Raw genomic sequence first — 22,504 nt, 5'->3', positions numbered from 1 at the left:
TGGAAACTAAACCCAAGCTGCATATCTATTGTAATTATATATCATATATGTCTGTACACACACGCACAAGTGCTTGTATGATGTGTCTGAAAAGGAACGCCACCACAAAATAGCATGAAAATATTTTATCTTGGATGTATTATATATTTTTGCTCGAGCACATTCATTCAGGTTTATTATATACACACATTATAAAACAAAAGGAAAGATTCAAAGATCTTTGCACAAACATGTGTATATATATTATTTTGGATCAACCCAGCATATAAACCGTTTAAAATTGATTAGAATAAAAAGTTTACCCCGTAATTAAAACTTACTAAACCAAAACAAACCAAGAAATGTTTCATTAAAAGTTAAAGATTCTCATCGATTATCTAAAAAAAAATATTATTTTGTCCTCGAGAGATTTTCTTATTAAAAATAGTAATTTACAACTAAAAATAGTAGTAAATAAGGAAACACACATATATTGATTTTGAAAAAAAAACATTTCACCACCAACAAATTTTAAACTTGTCTCCTGACTTAAATTGAACCAACCAAATTATATTATTCAAAAAAACCAAACCAAACCAATCATAGAAAAACTTTAAATAGATCCCAAGTTTGATGAACGGGCTGACTTGGTATGGTTTGATATTTTTTTAAAAACTAAACCAAACTGAATTTATAAATATTCTTATTTTCGATAACTCTTTTACTTTTTATTGGTGCATTATTTACAACCGTACCCGAAACTTTCTGGAACAATCCTGAACTAATTAACTAATATTACTGAAAAGAAGGAATCATTAATTCGCTAGTGGTGATTAACAAATATGAACAAGTAATTAATGAAAAGGGGTTTTAATAAAGAAGATTGGATGGATGAAGAAGGAATAAATAAATAAATAAAAATGAATGGCGGGTTTGGGTTATTTGATGAAAGCTGGGGTGGTGAAATGACTTATGGAACACGAGAAAAAGGGCTTGGGTGGTTTCATTATTTTATTTATTCTACAACGCAAAGGAACATGGATGCCGATGGTTCACTCTCTCCTTATTGCCAACTTGCACCCCAACTTGCATTTTTTTTATATCCCTGTTACAACTCACGTCTTCCTCACTTTCTCTCTCTCTCTCTCTATATATATATATAGAGAGGGAGGGAGGGAGGGAGGGAATATTGAGAACGAGGCAAAGAATCACAACTTGACTTAGTTTACAAATCAAGTTGAGTCGAGGCGAGGCAAGTTGCGTTTGATTCGTTCACCATAATAGTAAATTATTAAGTATTAAAATGACGTCGTAATCCTCATTTATATATTCCACATCATCACAGGTTCCTTGCATGCCTCAATTCTTTTTTATTTTTATTTTTTTAAAAATCTTAACAATCTTCCTCTTTTCTCTATGCAGCTGCGATATTCATTCATGGCGTTATTGTGGCCTGTATTTTTTTTTTCCTTTTCATTTTTCTTAAGGTATCTTTTTCGTCCCCAAAAGTTGGGGATCGATTTTAATTTCTTCTTAATTAAATGGTTATTATTTTATGAGTATTATTTATCATTTACTATATTTACAAGCTCTGAACCTAGAACTTGGGGTCATGATGGATTTACTTATTCATGGCTCGGTCGCTCAAAAATCAGATGAATAATTAAAAAGATTAATAAACGTTTCATACACGCATATAAGTTAAAGAATTGAATTAAGAAACTTGTTCATTCTAAAACTTATACACGCTCATTAAAAAGAGACGAAAAAAAAAAAAGATAAAGCAAACGAAGCAAAAACAACAAAATGTTTGCTCACAAGTTGACCCTTCAAACTTCGAGCGCTACTTGTAAAGGACAAGAACAAGAAAAGAAGGTTAGAAGCGCAAACTAGTTGCACCATAATATATATATATATATATATATATATTATAAGTTTGTTTAAATTATTTAGTTATTTTTTTTTAAATAATCATACTCGTGGAGCTGTCGGTGTGTGTGAGATATAGTTGTTTTAAAAAATATTTGAAAACACGATGATATATATATATATATATATATGAACTTGTAAATAGTGTGAGCTCAGCAAAATGTGGAGCTAGGGACCAAACTCTGATGATGTGCAGCAAAGTGAATTGTGCAATGAATTGTATTATTGAGGGTCTCAGCCTCACCCCGTGAATAATTGATACCTCTTATGAGTCACTGACCCCAACCATTATCACTTTATCTATACACACACACAAACTAAACACAAACACACCCCCACACCCTAAATGTATCTCTGGTTGGCTTAGCATTTAAATGAAGCGTGTGATACATTCGAAGGCTTCACTTTAAAATTTTGAAGTCACCGTTTAATTTCTCCGCCTATTTGTAATAAGATACTTTTTAAAAATTTAATTAGTTGAATATTTATGGGTGATTTCTAAATTCTAAATTTATCCACATATATCTTTTTACTGTCCACATTTTTTTTTATTGGAGGCAATCCCATTAAAAACATGGTTGAACATTAAATGTAAACATTTTTTTCAACGAAAATTCAAATTTTTATTTATCATATTGTATGAAACTAACATTTTTTGCACTACACCCAACCCCAATTAGTTACTCACATATTTTTTTCATTTGACTATCTAATTGGATTAGGTTTGAGTATTGTCAGTCCATTTGGGGTGGCTTAAATTTGCACATATGTCTAATTGATTCATTTGCATGGTATATTTGACTTTAAGATTTAAAAGTAAAAGTTGATTCCTAATTTTAAATGAGAGTAGTTTATACTCTCACACTTCAGTGTTATGAAACATGTTTTTTAAGTACTGTTTTGAATTTCCAATCTTTAATATAAAACAGATTCTAGAAGCTTTTTTTAATTTGTCCTAAATATAAGACGAAGTCAGAATAATTTTCTTTTTTAAATTTACCCCTTGTTTATTCTTTGTTATTTGAATTATATATAACAATATATTATTATAATTAATTACAAAGGGTAAAATGAGAAAATTACATTTTTTACAAGTTTAAAGTTATAATTAACGATTCTTAATAAATGTGAAGTTCGTTAATTTTATTTTATATTAAAGAGTAGAGGGAGTATTCTTTTAAAAACTATAAGATATTTTGAATTTTTTAAGGTGTAATTAATACAATTTCTCTTAACAAACTTCTTAAATAATGATCTAATTAATAAATTTTTCTAAGACAATCTATTAAACAAAGATAAACATGAAAAAATATGTAATTTTAAATGTTATTAACTAAATTATTGAATGTGTGAATTAGTTAAAAGTGCTTTATAATTTTAAATGAATAGGAACTAATTACTAATTTTTGCTCCATCCAATTCAAAAATATAAGTACATTTTAACAATAATTCTCAACTATACCAATACAAATTTTGTTTTTTGTGAAAATATATATTATTTTTTATTTTTATTTTTAGTTTCAATTTATGATAAGAGAGAATAAAGTCATAAATTCATAGATACAAAAATTCAGGTTAATAAATATAATAAATAAAATGAGTTTTTTTTTACAAATACTAAAATATTTAGTCCCTGGACTACAATATAAGGTATGGACTATTAGTAACTAATTTATAATTTTTAAAAAATATTAATTAAAACCTAAATTTTTTAAAATTTTTTACATCTTTTCAATTATACCCTCATTAAATATCTCATACAAGTGCCTTGTTAATGATAATTAAAATTTTAATATATTATTTCTTTTTCAAAGAAAAGTAATAAACAAGTAGAGATATAGTTGAAAATTAATTATATATTTTGGAGCAATCAAAACTTTTAAAGATATCCTATATTATAGTTTGGGAGTATTATATTTTAGACTAAGATTAACGAGAAGAAAATACTTATATTTTCAACCAGATGGTGTCATTGATTTTAACCGCCTTTTGTAACTTGGTTAAAAACATTTCCCCCAAACTTGAAACCGACTGGCTATGGGTAACATTTTTGGACGGCGAGAACCTTTTCAAAGCTGAAACATGCACGCCAGGTTTTGATCCTCCTCTTTGGCTGTTACAATCTAAACTTTACAGCGCTTTTCCCGGCGGGTCTTTATATTCTGATTTCCCAAATTAAATTAAATTGATACTACCAGTTTTATCCTTATGTTTCTCACAATCATTTGTTAATTAATCCAATCGTCATAACAATATATAATGTGTGCGCACTTACAGTTTGTAAATTATATCATAGTTTAAGAGTAAGCAAAAACATGTGGCTCCAACAACAAGTGAATCGGATAAAAATCACTTAACTTGTAATTTCGTAGGTCCACTACAAAACAGAATTTACACCAACATGACACGATGAATCAACCAAGTTTGCCGGGGTGGGGATAACATTTTGGACAAATGGAAGCAATCCTCGATCAGAGTGAATGGTGGAATGAAAAAAATACAAGTCTATATATGAAAACATATATAACTAATTTATTATATATGCACATATGTCACATTCAACCATTGCCGTCGATCGAGACCCTTCCAAAAAACTAGTCATGATCTACCCGTTCATTCCCAATACGGGCATGAAATGTGGTGATCTATGTCCACGACTCAGACGGATACGAGATCCGTACCCGTATTCGAAACAGAAAAAGCCCGGAATCATACACCACCGAACCAGGAGAAGAGTTTCAGAATGTGTGAATTTACGATGACAGTGGCGGTTTCTGGCCCCCTCTGGCCATGTTCTCTGCGATCTGGGCCAAGGATTGCAAATTGCACCGTACGATCGTGTCGACGAACACGCATGTCTCTTCCTTCGTGTTGCCCTGAGGGACGTCGACGACGTACGATTCGATGACCACCGTCTCGTTCCCGTTAGCGTGCAAGGTCGTGACCGACCGGTAGTTGCTCAGGCGGTGGTCTCCGCCGACGACGCTGAAGCTGATGACGTGCCGCTCATCGTCGAGGATCTCCAAGCGCTCGGTGCTGGACACGGCAGGAAGGCCGGACACCACGTGGACCTCCCGGACGGCGCCGACGTGAATGCCGTGGCCATCGCCGTCGATGACGTGGCAGCTCTTTACGAAATGCTTATAGCCCTGGGGGTTATCAAAGCGGCGAACCACGGACCAGACGGTGGAGACGGGCGCGTGGATGGACTGGATCACGACGGAGCAGCACTGGCCAAGCCCCACCTCGTGCGCGTGCTGGAAAAGAACCGAGTCCGGAACCGGAGGGAGGTCAAGCTTGGAAGAGGAGAGAGGAACGACAAGGCAGCGCGTGGAGAGCGGTGGAGGCTGCTTGTGGCAGTCCAAGGCTGTGCCGGGATTGAAGGGGTGGAGTTGAAGGGAAGAAGGCATGATGATGACGATGGTGGTGGTGGTGGTGGTGAATCGGTCCGGCAAGGAGGGGGAAAATAGAGGAGGTTGAAGAGGACAGAGGGGCAAAGATGGAGTTATATGTGGACGGTAGAGGTTAATTTTTTTTTTGTTATAGTGCAACTTGCATTAAGTCTTTAGTATTTATTTGTTTTTTATTCTTTTTTATTTTTTATAGGTTGGTTATGGTATGGATGTGAGAGAGAGAGAGAGAGATGATTTTAAGGAGGGAAGCTTACGCTTACGCGGGAGTTGCAAGTGGATGCTGCAAGTTGCAATTGTTTGGATTTGATTTTATAGCATTTTCTTCTTTTTCATGTTCTAACTTCCAACTTTTCCACTTCATTTTCCCTCTTTTTAATTCTCATTTGCCCCTTGCCTAATCCAACAACAATTTTATTTTATTAATAATTAATGTATATTTTTACCTTTAAAGTATTTCTTGAGAAACATCTAGTACTCTAACATTTTTATTAAAATAATTTTACCTTTAAAATTATTAAAATAAAATATTTTTAACATTTTCATCAAATTTTTTAGCAATTAATGTTTGAAATCATTGTTAAAATTTTGACATGGAGGGTAAAAATGCTCTGCATTTATTACTTTAAAAGTAATATTATTTTAATAAAAATATTAAGATGTTAGATATTTTTTAAAAAATATTTTAAAGATAAAGATATACCTTTATCTTTTATTAATTAATGCTTCCGATGAGATCCTACTAGTTTCAATATTTATAAAATTACTTTATTTTTTTGTTTACAAATTTACGGAAAAAATATACACTTGCATTGTCAAACTCAGTAAAATGATCATGCTTGAATTTAAAAATTGGGTTGCATAAATAAGATGAATATTAGAAGTTAGATTGGCGTTGCCCCCTGCGTCGTCTTACTTAATTGTATATTTAATAATTTATCAGTAGCATCCCAAGGATGCCGTGGTCCTTAATAAATTGTTTAATTTCTTTCCGTTGTGTTTGCTTCCGTTCCGTTCTATGTTCAACTCTTACAATTGCCGCATGATTCCTTTTTCTTTTTTTTAAAAAAAATAATAATTAAGTCTCAAAATATTGAATTAATGATATTTAGGTTCTGTTAAATTTTTTAAAAAATTAAATTATAAATATTAATTTAAACATTTACATATAGAAATTCTTGTTACAATAATTTAAAAATTATATTTGATATTTAAATACTTATTTGTAGTTGAAATTCTTGAATTTGTAATTATTCATATCTATATTTTTAACTTATTTTTAAAAAATTTATCAGGAGTTTAAATGTTATTAATTTAATATTTTAGGGCCTAACTATTATTTTTATTTTTTTAAGCGAGGAAATTCGCTAATGCTAACCTTCAGAGAACATACAAATAGCTGTTTAGCCGAAACTTCTTGATTTTAGCCAAAACATAATGTGAAGTCATGAAGGCTGCTAAAGTGTTAATTATGTTATTTCTCAACAGTAATTGAGTTGGGTAGAAAATTCTCAATTCCTCTTAAATAAAATTAACGATGGAACCTTGTAGTTCACATTAGGAAGGCTACTCTTAATTAAGACTTTGACAAATAACTCAAATTTGGTTTGATAATACTAGATGTCAGATAATCATATAATAAACTTATTAAAAAAATAGTTCAGTTAATAAAAATTTGGTCAATAATATCCTAATGTCGAATGAATATATTCTGCTACTGATGTAATGGTATTGTTAGTGGGCAATCTATTAATTCCTCTTTAAGTGGTTTTTAAAATTGGAGCATGCCTTGATTCTGGTGAGTTTTGAGATCCAATTTACTTAAATTTTTGTCTATAAAAATGTATTAATTTGATTTTCAGACTTGTAGCCTTGGAACGCTTTCAAGGTCCATCATTTCAAAATTTTAACTGAAATTTCACAAAATCTTGGTAATAATGTGAAAGTACTTAAAATATATATGTAAAACGAATACGTAATTATCAATAACAAAGCTGCAAACTGCTCAACATTTATGCAGTTTTTTAGTTGAAATGCATAAAATATCAGTGAACAATTCGATAGATGATAATTTAAAAACTCGTTTGAGCGGAGATCCATAATAAAGACACTGAATTGATTTCGGGATTAATCACGCGAGAGTGATGTATAATATATATTTTTTTTAAATTCAAAATTGAATATGAGTATCGAGAGTCAAAAATTAGAAATTCACGTGATGATGAAAATTCAATAAAGTATACTCTTGCATCGGATTTAAAGCACAAAGGTTATCTTATTGGGGCCGCCATATTTTTTCTATAAAAAAGTAATAGCGACGACTCAAAATGAAATTATTTTATCTACAATTTATATAAATAATTTGAATTTGAATAGTTCAAAGATGTTGAGCTCAACAAATAAAAGAAATAAGAGTGACATAGTTATTTACACAACAAGGAACATATATATATATATATATATATATAGAAGGTGAAAGGGACAAAAACTATTACGTAACCACTTACCCAATCCGTGTGTCCTGGCGAAAAGAGAATTGAATTGTCTAAGAAATTACCGCACAGTTTCATTGGCTGTGTTATAAACTGTCAGATTAACCTTGGGAGAACTATAATTAAGGATCAAAATGACAAGTAATTTATAGGTATTAAATTTTTGAAATTATTCCACAGGCCAAGGTCCTTTTCTTAAAAGGAAAATATATAATAACTGAAATGTCCATCATCAAACAGATAATTTACTTCATTTAATAGCTACACATGGAAAATTTAATACTAATATAACGGAAATTTTTTATAGTGACATAAAGGAATTTTTAAAGTACCAATTCCCTATAGGTGACTATTAAATTTCCCTTATTTTAATACTAAAATTCCTGTGGATGACAATTGAACATAACGAGTTGAATTATGTCTCATGAAATTTTCAATTGTTAACTTTGATTCTCTCAAATAATTTCAAAAAAGTAAAATATTTATTAATAAATAAATACTAATATAACAGAAATTTTTTATAGTGACATAAAGGGAATTTTTAAAGTACCAATTCCCTATAGGTGACTATTAAATTTCCCTAATTTTAATACTAAAGTTCCTTTGGGTGACTATTAAACAAGGTGAATTATGTCTCATGAAATTTTCAGTTGTTAACTTTGGTCCTCTCAAATAATTTCAAAAAATTAAGATATTTATTTATATATAATTTTTTATTTTAGTTCTTAAGCATAATTCTCTCTCGAATCTTCAGCTTGAAGCATAGTATCTTTCAAAACGAACACCATCGAGTGACTCAGGAGCTCCTTTTTTTTAGACTTTAGAGGTTTTACATAATTCCTCTAATCTATTTATAGGCCAAAGATAGAAAATTTTTTGTCTTATTTATAAGTCATCTCATTAAATTTTTAACACAAATTTTTTCTTGTTATTCTCCATTGAATGTTGGATAAAAAAAATATTGTTAAAATATATATATTTAATAGGAATGAAATTAAAATTTATTAAATTTTAAAACATGATTAATAAACTTTAAAGTTTTCCTTAATTGTAATAGAACATGTTAGACAAAAAAATTATGCTTTTGGAGGGTTGCTGGCACTCATTGGCATCTCTCAGACCAATTTTTTCTAATTAAACCACGAAAGTAGCTCAGATTATGTCTTAAGGTCCATATGATTTACTTATTTTTTACATTAAAAAAGGACTTTTGAAGATTCAAGAAGGTAAAAGGTGTTTGGTTTCTTTAAATTGTTTTCAAAGTCTATTTAAAAAACACATTCAAAAAGCTCAAAAAGTCCATTCTTTAAACTTAACTTTGAATAGCTTTTTGGAAGTACTTTGCATAATTTTGTTATCAACTAACTCTCACTCTTCTATTTTTCTCAATCTTTACCACAATTCAAACAATTTTCAATTTGCTAAACTAATTTTTTAAAAAAAAATTATCCAAACATAAATTTTATTATAATAATTAATTTTTACCAAATGAACTTTTAGCAAATTGAAAACCAAACACACACTTAATTTCTTAGAGATCGTGGTGCTCAACGTTTCCTAAACACACTCTGCATGTTAGACTGTGATTATATTGGGTTTGAATCTTCTCCTTTTCTATTTTCTTTTTTTTTCCTCCTCATCCCATCTTTTTGTAATATCCAACTTAAAAAATGAATCATTTAAAAAATAATTTGCTCCGTCTTAGTTTAAATTTATTTATTTTTTATATGATATTATGATAGTAATTGTTTTATAAAATATAGCCAAATATGGAGCATTCATTCTGCTATTTAAGAGTGGAGATGGGATAAGAAAAAAAATAAAAAAAAGGTGCAATTAATTATAAACTGTATAGAACAAATTTTAACAGTTTAAAATTATTTGTTTATTTTTAATATAATATCATGATAATTATTTTAAGATACAATTAAATCTGAAACATTCATCCCTTATCTAATGATGGAGATGGGATGAGGAGAAGGAAAGGAGAGAATAGGAAAGGAGAGAGTCTGCCATTATATTTTTAATAGTTAACTAATTTCCAAAACAAATCTGATTCACATCACGCTTCTAATTTTGAAAATATATTTCTGGATGTAAATAATTTAGCCAAGCCATCAAATTCTTAACTTGTTTCTTTCAGTAAAAGTTATCGCAAGGACTCCTTAAAATTGCAAACAACTTTTGAACATAACAGTGTATTATTCAATTTAAAAATATATATTAATGAGTACTTTGAAACTTAAATTATTATTCAAATAGTATTCATATGATGTTGATTGTTATTTAACCCAGCTGTCATACCACATGTCAAGAGATAATTAGTGTTACATCAGCCTTTGACTATACCTCATTAAGTTAAAAATAACGGCAATTATATGTAAATTAACAATAGGCGGGGAGGTAATTTACTCAAAATTTACAAATTGATGAAAATTTTTACTCATTTTAAAAGTTTAAAATTTAAGATACTATTCAAATAATTAGAATGCTCATTAACCCTCAATTTATTAATGTTACAACTAAGAAATAACACAACTTTTTTAAATTATAGCGGATATTTTAGTCTATTATTTGGAGGAATAGCGACAGGTTTCAAAAGACAAATTTAATAACAACTAGGTTCCATAATGTTATGGGCCTAGTTGTTTAATTTTTTTAAAAAAAATTAATTTTCAAATTATTTAAAAGAGTAATAGTTGTTTAGCTCAACTCATCAAATCAGTGAACAATAAAGTTCATAATTTTAAAAAGTTAATCCAAGTTATTTATAAAAAAAAAATCATCCGGAAACAGACTTTCTTGAGTGATTAATTAAAAAAATCCCTCATGTTTAACTTCATTAAATCATTTAATTAAGTAATAAAAAATGATTTTCTTAAGTTTGAACAAATATGCTCAATAAATAAATTAAAGAGTAAGGACATTTAAGTTTCATGGATCATTCCCAATAATTTGCAAATTGCAACTAAAAGTCATACATTTGAACCATGTGAGTAGATATTATCTGCAACAACTTACCTTTATTCAAAATATTTGAGAATCTAATTACCATTAAATTAGTTTTATCACCTATTATATTATAATTTAAAATATATAGTGTATACACTTATTAGTGTTATGAGAGAATTTTATGATTATTGCTATAGTGTTTTGAGTTTCTCACTGTCTCATTTATCAATTCTCACCTTTAAAAAAATTATAGGGAAATTACTTATAGATCTTTGTAAAGCAGATTTATTTATAAATAAGTCTTATGAGATTTAAAAATCACAATCAAGTCATTAGGGAATTGAGAATAAATCAAAATTAGGGTACAAGAACAATATTACCCCTATTAAAAATATTAAAATTATAGTTATAAAATATTAAAGTGATAGTTGTAAACTACTGATGAGTTAGTTGTAAATAATTAATATTAAATTTTGTTAGTAGCTCATGATTAGTTTAAATATTAAATATTTGAATTTATAGTTATAAAATGTTAAAGTAATAGTTATAAATTACTAATAAAATAATTGCATAAAATTAATACTAAACTTGTAATATCAATTTAATTATTGAATATGTAAGGTTATAATTATAAAAAATTAAAATGATAGCTGTAAATTACTTAATCAATTTATTGTATTTTTACAAAGGATATCATTGTTTTTGTATCCCAATTTTAAATTAAAATCAAGTTTCAAGAGACGTAGCTATGGTTTCTAAATTTTGAGACTTACTTATAGATAAGTTTATTTTACAAAATCTATAAGTAATTTTTTGAAGACTTATCAATTAGCCTTCCTTAAATTAGAATAAAAAATAATTGTTATGACTTGTGAAATTAAATTAGGCAAAGCTTATATACTTAATATACTTTCATCCAATCAAATCATGACATGTAAATTTTATTATGTTAATAATATCAATAACAAAAATTTATTATAGAATAAATAATTAATAATAGATATACATATCTTGATTTAATTAAAAAATATTTTAAATATATAAAGTTAAGTATATAAATTTTTTTCCATTAAATTTAGGTTTCTTATCATGTTGCTTCTTACAGCTCATTTTCTTGAAGTGTATAGTGAGAACTTTTAAGAGTATGCAGAATCAGAAAATTTTTAACATATTCTGAAAAAAGAGTTGTACTTTTTATAATTTATAAATAACATGATATATCGTGGATTTTATTATATATATGTAAGTATATATATTATTGTTTTGAACCTTTAATTAAGATCTCTAGGCTCTATCTATGAGGTTCTGTTCCATATCGGAGAAAGAGTTATTTTTTTGTTTTTTGTTTTTTTAAATGGAAAATGGAATGGAAAAGATATCTGAGAAAAGTTATATTATTTTTTAATATTAAATAAAATAATAAATTTTTAATTTAATTTTATTCTATAATTTTTAAGGGTAAATTTAAAAATATGCAAAAAATATTGAAAAATAGAACTTACCTAAATTTTACTAAGATCATTCCTTAATTACGAAAAAAGTATGACGCTCAAATTCTCAAAAAATCAAAGCTTCTATTTAATAAGTAAAGGAAAATTTTCATCATTTTAAAAATTTCACTTTCTCTAAATTTACCGTCAACCACACTAATAGCTATTTGTACTGGGCAGAATGATTGGAAGCAATATTATTTTCTTTGAACAATTGATTCCATCCAATCAAATTTTTCCTTTTCAACCTTTCCCCATTCTTTCCTTTCCATTTCCTCAAACCGACCTGCCCTAAATTTTATCAAGTTCAGATCTTGAATGTAATTTTCCCTTGTTCTTTTATCAAAAGCATCATCTTTGTCTATAAATAATAGCGTTATCTTTAACTTATTTATATAAATATATATATATATATAAATATATATATATATATATATATATCCTTACCAAAGAGGTTGAATTTTGAAGATAAAGCATTATTTTCATGATTGCATGGATGCAGCCAATATTGTGGTCGAAGAAAAGAAAAGTAATTGACAGAGAGAATCGACCAAAACAAAAATGAGAGAGAGAGAAACTGCGCCGGAAAACAGAAACAAAAAAAAAAAAGAAGAACTCTCCCTCCCCCTCTCATACACACGCACACTTGAATTTGTGTTATCTAACATTAGATGTGGACTTTTTTTTTTTGGGGGGGGGGGGGGTGGGGAATCATAAAGAATAAATAAATGAGCCCAAGTAGGGGGGGAGGGATAGATGTGGACAACAATTTCCCCAAATAAATGTAGACAATTCTCAAATTTTTCCAAAAATATTATAAAAAATTAACATTTTAAAGAAATTCAAACAGTTAAAATTGGAAAAAGTGGAGAGAAACCGAATTGCTGACAACCTTCTGTGACGATTTGCCTAAGGTTTTCTTCTGTGATTGTACTCACCAACGAGCCAATGTTATTGCTCCTTTTCACACTTTTTGCTCTCTTTGGGTTTGTTAATAATACTCATTTTCACTTTAATCATCCGTATCATTGGCTAACATTCATTAACCCAAGAGACTAAGAAATAGCCAATCACAAAGAACATACATAGGTTTTACCGTCTATTTTACTCTTCAAACTTTTGGTATGATTCCATGTCTCCCTTGAACATTCTTTTGTCCTTTCTTATCCATGACAATGAATCAGTCTCCACCAACTTTGTTTTTCTCTCCTTTCCACACCCATCTTTGGCACGTTTTTCTCTGCATTAAATAATTATATAACATCGTCATATATCTGTATTTATGTATATATCCCTTTCAAGAAAAGAGGGAAGAAATCATAAAACCAGGATGTGCTAGAATCGTCCAGCTAAACGTTCCATAAATGATTTGAGTATAGTTGATCCCAATTTTGTACTTTTATATTTAAAAAATTTGGTTTATACAAATAAATTCATTATGAAAGAATAAAATATATTACTCAGTCAGTCAGTTGTTGGAATCACTTTTCTTTGGACTAGCAATACATTCATTATATCACATGAGATACTTCACAGCGCATTCATTGCATACGCAGGGCCACAATAGTCTCAAGCAAGTTGCTTGTACAATACATAACCTTTTCTTTACATATTTACATTGTAACCACACCCAAGAAAGTTTGGCCAAAAAAAACCCATACCCAAGAGAGAGAGGGTCAAACTAATAATATAATATAGGTATGCTAGAAGCAACCCATTGATGTTTCGAGAGAAGTGCATGCAACATGCTACTGTTCCTTCCTGCAGGGAAGTTCCCAAGTAAATCACACCTAAAAATAGGCCAAAAAGAAATATACAATTAGCCAGAAATCTTCATTAGAGAGTCAATTTGTAGCAAATAGCCTCTGCCTATATTCTTGATCATCACATTAGTGCAATGGAGATCTAAAGGGCCAAGTGATAAGCTAACAATGTTAGGAATTGCATGAGCAGGTCATGGCAATTTTGAACACATGAAAGTGTGTGGATGCAACATGCATGCAATTTAGCGCATGTAAACATTACGAAACTAAGAAAAGATGATGCAGACTTGCAGATGATGGGGAAAAAAGCATTTAGCTTACATCAGTTGGTTGAAGCTTTCTCATCTTTCATTATCACATGGAATATTTTAGACTTGTCTTCGGCAATCATTTCCTGAAGTATATCATCTTCAAGCTTTTCTGCTTGCCATTTTGATTGATCCTCCACAAAATCCTCACTAAAAATCATTCTTGAAACCCACTCTTTCCAGGTGGTTTTGCGATATTTTTCTTCCTCCATTGTACCCGTCACCAAAAGCCGATACACATATACAATCCTTTGCTGACCAGGACGAAAGGCACGGGCAATAGCTTGCCTTGTTCTTGATGGATTCCACTCTGAGTCCAACAAAATCACACGAGAAGCTGCTGTCAGACTAATGCCTTCAGAACAGGCTGTAATTGAAGCAAGGAGTACCTTTGATGCTCCTCTAGGCTCCTCAAACTTATCCATGACTCTTCCACGTTCAAAGAGATCTTGTTCCCCACTAAGTACCAAAACTTCGCAACCTAACTGCCATCCAAAGAATTTCTCGAATAGTTCTACAAACAATCTCATAGGTGCAATGTAGTGGAAAAAGACAAGAGTCTTTTCCTCCTTGACAACACGATATACAAGGCCCAGAACAAACCGTATTTTTGGTCCTATCTTCAAATCAAACTTGCATTTTTCTAGCTCCCTCAGTTGCGCCTCATTTAAAAACTTATCAGAGCATGCAGCTGTTTTAATTAGCCACGGATGTATTGCTCCAAGGGTTACCAAAAGCTCCACCTCCAGGGGATACCGATTGGAATCGGCAATTTTTTCATAGAGTGCATGAAAAAGCTGATCTTGATAATCAGTAATATTCATTAACAATGTATAAACATGCAAACCAGGAAGACTATCAGAACCTCCACCTTCATAAACATCTATAAATCCATTTGTGATCTTTCTTAACATGTTTAAACCCTGCAACCTCTCATCACTATCACCAGAGTCTATTTTTTTTGCAATTTTATCTAAGAATAATTTTCTTGCCCGTGCTTCTATGAAGTTCGGTTTTCTTTCAGCTCTCCCTTTTTTCCTCTTATATTTGGGGTCTAATTCTCTCAGCACTTCATGAACAAACTTTGGTCTTGCCAAGAAGAGAGTGTTGAAGTATTCACAGAAATTGTTCTGAAACAATGTACCTGAAAGTAGTATTCTCAATTCTGTCTCTACTTTCATTAAGGCTTTCCTCAAACGTGATTCTGTACTTCTAGGATTGTGCCCTTCATCCAGAATCAGGACCCCTGGACTTTTCCTCAAAACTTCAGCCATATACTTTCGGTGCGAAAACTTTGAATTCTCTCCCATCAGCCTAGAAAAGTAAGTATAACTCATGACTAGAACACTCGGGTGTGAATGCCACTTCTGTATTTTTTCAAGAGAGTCCAAAAGATGCCTGACATCTCCATTGGGCTTTGGCACACCAGGAATAACCAATGACTCCTTGCATGCTCCATGGGCTCTACGTTGAGATTGAATTAGGTACACTGGTAAAGGAATTTCCCATTTGATAAATTCTTTATACCACGTATAAAGTGTTGTCTTTGGAGCAAGGACCAAAGGTTTCTCTCCTGGGAACAACTTCAAGTAGCTTGCAAGAAATGCAATAATTAGAAAAGTTTTCCCAGCTCCAGGTGAATGAGATATCACGCAGCCACCTATTCTTTTTGATGCTGCTTTCACAGATGCTGGTTCCACATATCCAGAAATGTTTTTCCAAAGAAATTCAAAAGCTTTTTTCTGGTGGACATGTAACTTACTAGTAAGTTCGGGAATCAGTCCCCAGATATCATTTTCTTCAGATACAGGCATATCAGTTGAAGGATGATTTGAGAAAAGATGTAAACTATCATCCTCGTTGGCCTTTGCAGCATTCCACTGCTTTTCATCTTGTTGCCATCCCAAGTTTTGCACCTGATAAAACAATGTTCCCTAACACTTACTGACAACACATAAAAGTATTTTACCAGAGAATTAGGATATCATGGTTAAGATGCGGAACTAAACTTTTAAATTGATAGAGCTTTGGCAAGTGCACAATAAAGAAGACAGGCATATTCCTAATAGGACCACCCTTTACTTTGCTCTATTCTATAATGGTTTTGCAAATCTTCCTTTGCTTGATGATCAGCGGATGAAGAAGAAATTGGCAGGATGCATCTTATCTCAATCTAGATGACAGGTAAAGAAACCAGAATGCAAGATTTTTCTTTTGTTTTTTTTTTTTTTGGCCCGGGGGGGGGGGGCGCTCAACACAAACACATGCACAGGCACAGGCACAGTTTTCACTAGTTTCAAATTCAAACTTACAAAGGGTGGCGAAATGTCTTTTATCTCTGTGCTCACATAGCCACATTTACAGCAGTAAATTCCAATCTCTTCATTCAATCTAAAATCGTGATGACAAAGTTTGTCAGAATTTTCCTCAGTTTCAGAAAAGACTGCAGCCTTTGAATCCTGATAAGACATTGAATTGAATAATCATTAGAAAAGAATATAACAATGGAAGAAACGCTGGTTGCCGGTTAGCAGAATCATAGAAATTAATCCAAACTCTTCTGACAAAAATACAAACTCCTCCTATCCCCAACCACCCAAAATAAATAAAAAATAAAAAATCAGAAAGGCATAATTAATGTACCTCTATGTTATCAAAGATGTAATTTGATGCTAATGCAACTTCCATTTCTCTCCACAATAAATCAATTTCAGAAACTTCTCCATCAGGTTTTGCCCCCCACTTTTGTCCATAGTTGCTTGTTGCCTTAAATTCTACCCACTGGTCAGGTATAGGTGGCTCCTCTTTAGTTGGTGCCATGTCAGTATTCTTTAAGTAAAAATCTATCAATTCCTTGTAGGCAGCATCACTTAAAGATCTGTCTTTGTAAGTTCTTTCTTCACTGTGAGTAAAACTTTTACTCCTTGTCATTGGTAAATAATATTTTTTCTCTTGAATTTCTTTATTGGAACGTATCCTGTCCGGTCTATTTTCTGTATCCATGTCCTCCAGACCAGATAAATCCTTCCTGTGCACATTACAGGTGCCAAAATAGTAACATCTAGAAGATTTATCACCAACCTCTTTTGCACAATTTTCAGCATCACTTAAGGATCTGGCTTTGCAAGTTCTTTCTTGTATCCCTTCCCATCTATTTTCAGCATCCATGTCCTCCCCACTCGACAAATTCTTCCTCTGCAAATTACTGGCACTAAAGTAATAACAACTGGAAGATTTATCACCAATACCTTTGGCAGAATTTTCAGCATGACTTGAGGATCTGTCTTTGTAAGTTCTTTCTCCCCCACGACTTTGACTTCTTGTTGTTGGTGGCTGATATTTTTCCCCTTGAATTTCTTCAGAATGTCTTTCCCATCTATTTTCAGAATCCATGTACCCCCGACCAGATAAATCCTTCCTCTGCAAATTACTGGCACTGAAGTAATAACATCTAGAAGATTTATCAACAATCTCTTTCGCAGAATTTTCAGCATGACTTGCGGATCTGCCTTTGTAAGTTCTTTCTCCCCCATGACTTTTACTTCTTGTTGTTGGTGGCTGATATTTTTCCTCTTGAATTTCTTTATCAGAATGTGTCCCTTCACATCTATTTTCAGTATCCATGTCCTCCAGACAAGATAAATTCTTCCTCTGCACATTACAGGCACCAAAATAATAACATCCAGAAGATTTATCATCAATCTCTTTTGCACAATTTTCAGCATCACTTGAGGATCTGTCTTTGCAAGTTCTTTCTTCCCCACGACTTTTACTTCTTGTTGTTGGTGGCTGATATTTTTCCCGTTGAATTTCTTTATCGGAATGTATCCCTTCACTTCTATTTTCAGTATCCACGTCCACCAGACCAGATAAATCCTTCATCTGCACGTTACAGGTACCAAAATAACATTTAGGAGATTTATCATCAATCTCTTTTGCACAATTTTCAGCATCACTTAAGGATCTGTCTTTGTAAGTTCTTTCTTCCCCACAACTTTTACTTCTCATTGGTGAATGATAATTTTTTCCTTGAATTTCTTTATTGGAGTGCATCCCTTCCCATCTATTTTCAGTGTCCATGTCCTCCGGACCATATAAATCCTTCCTCTGCACGTTACGGGTATCAGAATAACATAGAGAAGATTTATCATCAATTTCTTTTGCAGAATTTTCAGGATCAGGAACTTTTGGTAGATGATCATACGGTTCAAATGTCCATGGGTCAACAATTTTCCTGTTCAGTTTAGGGCAATGAGTCAGATGATTATATTTGGAAAAAACACAATTTTCATGCCTAGAATTTCCAGTATTGTTTGTGTTGAGATAAGAATGGTCATGTGCTACTGGACCACCTCCATCAGGCAGAGAATCACTAACAGGTTGAGTCTTATGCCCTTCTTTGTCAACATCATCTAACTTCACCTTCCCACTTGCAGCCCCACTTTTGTTCACTAGGACCTCCTGGCAGGTATTTATCTTATTGATATTTTGACAAGCATCTATATCTTCTTCTAGACAATTTGCTTGTAAATCAACGCCATCTTTACTTGTGTTGGACTTGGGTAAACTGGTTCGAACAGAACCAAAATCCAACTTAAAGACACCATCACAACCAAGGTAACGTTCAGGTTCTATGTTACGACGTTTGGAACGCCGTAAGCCCTCTGTGCAAGAAACTGGTGAGATCTCATCTTCAGATGCATCTTTTGCTTGGTCTATCTTTTTGTCGTCAGACAGAACGATATGAGCAACAATGGGTACTAACATCCCATTGTCTACTCTGAAATTTACCTGTTTAAGAGAATTACAGTTCAATGAAGAGCTTGAACGTTCACATCCCAAAATTTGATAAACAATCTTGTTTTCTACAGATCTTACACAGAAAGAGACCTGCTTTAAAGCTGATGCAACAACCAACCATGCAAAATCAGATAAGAATTTTCCTGCAAACAATTTAGTCTTTCGTGCTTCAAAGCAATCCTCAGATGATTCCCACCGATAATGCTGATCTCCACAGGGATTGCGATCAAGCTTCTGGAGGATGGATATTTGATTTATTCCAACCACTTTACTCTCCTTATTAAGACTTCTCATCTCTAGATCATAACAACCTTGATTAACATAGAGGTTGACAAAATATTCACATGAACACCTAGATTCGTGGGGCTTTCTCTGCACAGATCTTATTCTAGCATCAACCCACCCCTATAACAAATAGATTTAGTTGGTCAAGTTTAGAAGTCAAGCAACTACAACTCATAAACCTGATGAATATTACATATAAAACTTTTACAAGTGGACCAAGTAACATGCAAAAATAACATAGCAAAAGACAATAGATGATGAGCCTGATAATGTTGAAAATTAAAACCAATATCTCTTATTCCTAGGGTAGATTAATCCTGTGCAGAGATAACATTTCAAAGGCCGTAATAATGAACCTAGCAATGTGACACATGTTAACACCAATGTCTCTCATTCATAAACTAGATGAGTTCATTTTGGCTATCATCTAGAATGGGGAGAGACTGTAAGATAAGTGAATCTTAGACATTTGCCTCAACAAATAAGTGAGAAAAATGCCAAAATCAAGGAAGAACCGGTGCTTATCAACTTCATGAATACATCATTTCCTGCTTTCACCATTTTCATTACCATTCATGAAGAAAGTTCCAAGATTTACAACGAATGAAATAGTGTGAGTGTTTTGCTGTTATCCTTGCAAGTCTAAATGCAACAAAAAGATAACTTCATGACTCAGCTAAGAAACCCATAAAGTTGAAGGACCTCAACTAAAAGGATTACAAGTTAAAAAGATCACTTACAGGTTCAAGACAAATTTTCCCTGAATTATCATCCTGTTGAGAGGCTGATAGCACACATACATCAATTCCAGGTCTTAGAAAACAGGAGCAATCTGATAGAGTAGCTTTCCTTGACCTTATCCGAATGTCTGAATCAGGACCTTTCTTCAAAACTCTATTTTGGCTATTGATAAAATGCAGTGTTGAAGTTCCCCCCTCAATTTTTATGAGCTCCACAGCTTTCCATGAGCCAGAGAGAAATGCCTCAAAGGCTGTTAAGAGAATGTTGATTAAGATGATATTATGCAAGAGCTTCTACCAAAGAATGTGACTAGAAATGGTAGGAAGAGGAAGGCTTACGGTGAGATTTCAATGAACGCTTTGATTGATATAAATTCCTCTTTTTGTGCGACATTGCTTGTAACAGTTAATTGACTGTGATTTTGTACAGTGAGCATCTACAGGAGATGACTAGCAGCAGCAAAAATAGACACAAACTTCTGAAAACAAAGGCTTCAACCAAGTTTGGAGAAACAGGCTAAATGATGGCCTACAGGGGACAAAACCCCAATCATCATGGCATTAATTAAAAAAAATATTAACATGTGCAGAAAAAATAGGCTCCATTTAGCCAAGAGGATAATTCAAATCCCAAAACATGTCTCCATCTCTCATTCAATATGATCTACCGGCTCTAAGACCGACTCAATGTGTTTGTTTTAAGGACGTCAAAGTCTTTACCTTTTTTTTTTTCCAGTTGGCAGACCGCAGGAAAGGTCCCGTTCTAGAAAAAGTGTCAGATTACCACTTTCTCTCATTTTAACTATTTGTATCAGTACATTTCAATCTCAGACCCAAAATTGCAACACGAAGCAACAGTTGACTCCTTTGTTCTCTTATTCTTCTCACCGTGAATTCCATCAGGAAAAATAAAATAAAATAAAATAAAAAGGAAAATGAGAGTTAAAATGCCGTATTCCTAATATTCACATGAACTGCTGCAAAATGTGAAAAGGCCATGACTTTAGTTTGTGACCAAATCCAAGAACAAATAAGAATAAATAACATCAACTTTTCTTCAAGTATGCATAAAGAGCTGAGAGAGAAGATAAATACAACACCATTCAACCTTCCCCTTTCAACTCCCTAATAAAACCAAACTTCCAAACATAGGAAATGACGACAAGTACAGAGTTTACCTCTCACGGCATGAAAAAAGATTGCTTGAATACAATTCCCACAGAGCAATCCGTTGGGTAAAATAACTTTTAGACTTCACCGAGTCGATCAATCACTTAACAACATCAGATGTCATTCTGACTTCAAAATGCAGAAAAGACAGAATCTACAAGTTTGCAGGAAATCTCAAGGAGATTGAAGAGAAAACCGGCTACTGAAAGTTCGGTAACCACTGCGAGTTGCTTTTCAGGGTAAATTCAAAATTTTCAGCGCCTCCAACACAATGCAATTGGCATTCTCTTTGGATGAGAGCAAAGGAGTGGAACAAGAGGACGATAAGGAAGGGAGCCAAGCTTTCGGGAAGGCACTTTCAACAGATCGTTTCCGTTCTAATATACTCTGATTGATTTCATATTTTCCTTTCGGTGGCAGGGTTTTCAAAACTAGAAAATTCCCACCCAATGCGATGACGCCTGAGGTTTATACTTTTGATAAAATAACAATGAAGTCTTAAGGATTTTTTTAAGACATTTTGAAACGTCAGTTAAGTCTTATATTATTTTTGATAAATTAAATTTATAAAAAATGATGAAAATATCTTTATAATTAAATATAACATGTACACTAATCAGCTCTAGCATTTTCCTTTCGATTTGTCTCTCTCCCTTCATTAATGAAAGCTGCATGTAAATGGTGGAATTGCACATTGAAGAATATCATTCTTAAAACAGAGTTGTGTTTGGAAGAGGTGGAGTTGCCTTAATTACTAACTCAAGAAATTTTAAGGAGTTGTATTGGTGCATTTAGATAGGTGTGTCTTTTTTTTTTTCAAATCCCTACATCTGAACAAAAAAGTTTACTCTATTAAGGTTTAATTTCTTACAAAATGACTCTCGTAAGGAAAAAAAATGGAACGGTTTATTGCAACTAAACATAAAAAGATTTTTTTATTTTATTTCATGTTTTTAAAGATTTGGCATGAAGATTCAATATTTTGCAGCTGAAAGTGTAACATCTCAATTTAAATTTTAATAGTTAATTTAGGTTAATAGAAATTTTAAAAAATATTTAGAGGTAAGCAAATTAGTAGGAGATGATCATTAAATCTAACTTAGGATATAATTCTAAATTAAAATTAAAAAAAAGTAAAAAAATATTATTAAATTATTATTATTATAATAAAAAAAGAAAAAGGATA

At 31.9% G+C, this 22,504-nt stretch overlaps 2 protein-coding genes and 1 long non-coding RNA gene across 8 annotated transcripts; 1 reads left to right on the top strand and 2 right to left on the bottom strand.

The window, feature by feature from the left end:
- Window positions 1-4,242: 4,242 nt before the first annotated feature.
- LOC129303395 (abscisic acid receptor PYL4) lies at window positions 4,243-5,419 on the bottom strand. The gene has a single exon (XM_054942684.1). It carries the CDS (start codon window positions 5,316-5,318, stop codon window positions 4,662-4,664), a length of 657 nt encoding a protein of 218 aa, XP_054798659.1. The 5' UTR covers window positions 5,319-5,419; the 3' UTR covers window positions 4,243-4,661.
- Window positions 5,420-13,204: 7,785 nt separating this feature from the next.
- LOC129302954 (SNF2 domain-containing protein CLASSY 2-like) lies at window positions 13,205-21,865 on the bottom strand. Of its 5 annotated transcripts, none has more exons than XM_054941898.1 (7): window positions 21,327-21,865; window positions 20,488-20,677; window positions 20,149-20,399; window positions 16,967-19,528; window positions 16,636-16,782; window positions 14,337-16,239; window positions 13,685-14,042 (listed from the first exon to the last, which is right to left on the bottom strand). In XM_054941898.1, the coding sequence occupies exons 2-6, from the start codon at window positions 20,540-20,542 to the stop codon at window positions 14,338-14,340; spliced, it is 4,917 nt and encodes a 1,638-aa protein (XP_054797873.1). In that variant the 5' UTR covers window positions 20,543-20,677; window positions 21,327-21,865; the 3' UTR covers window positions 13,685-14,042; window position 14,337. The 5 variants fall into 5 exon arrangements, with proteins under 5 accessions (XP_054797877.1, XP_054797873.1, XP_054797876.1 ...); XM_054941901.1 differs by having other exon boundaries at window positions 20,488-20,562; XM_054941899.1 differs by lacking the exon at window positions 21,327-21,865 and adding an exon at window positions 20,869-21,305.
- On the top strand, window positions 18,202-20,718 carry LOC129302955 (uncharacterized). Of its 2 annotated transcripts, XR_008591366.1 has the most exons (4): window positions 18,202-18,295; window positions 18,490-19,002; window positions 19,195-20,488; window positions 20,579-20,718. It is a non-coding gene; the product is annotated as an uncharacterized LOC129302955 (long non-coding RNA). The 2 variants fall into 2 exon arrangements; XR_008591365.1 differs by having other exon boundaries at window positions 18,490-20,488.
- Window positions 21,866-22,504: the final 639 nt, after the last annotated feature.

Source organism: Prosopis cineraria, unplaced genomic scaffold (genome assembly GCF_029017545.1).
Source record: "Prosopis cineraria cultivar Desert tree isolate PC_DT_omini unplaced genomic scaffold, ASM2901754v1 PC2, whole genome shotgun sequence".
NCBI classification, from domain to species: domain Eukaryota; kingdom Viridiplantae; phylum Streptophyta; class Magnoliopsida; order Fabales; family Fabaceae; genus Prosopis; species Prosopis cineraria.
Note: the sequence above shows the minus strand (reverse complement) of the source record. Positions and strands in the feature narration are given on the sequence as shown.

Coding starts and splice junctions, on each gene's coding strand:
- LOC129303395 (XM_054942684.1), bottom strand. CDS start 5,318: ATGCCTTCTTCCCTTCAACTCCACCCCTTCAATCCCGGCACAGCCTTG.
- LOC129302954 (XM_054941898.1), bottom strand. CDS start 20,542: ATGTCGCACAAAAAGAGGAATTTATATCAATCAAAGCGTTCATTGAAA. Junction 19,529..20,148: donor GGAAAATTTGTCTTGAACCT/GTAAGTGATCTT, acceptor TATTTGTTATAG/GGGTGGGTTGATGCTAGAAT. Junction 16,240..16,635: donor AAGACATTTCGCCACCCTTT/GTAAGTTTGAAT, acceptor TTGTTTTATCAG/GTGCAAAACTTGGGATGGCA.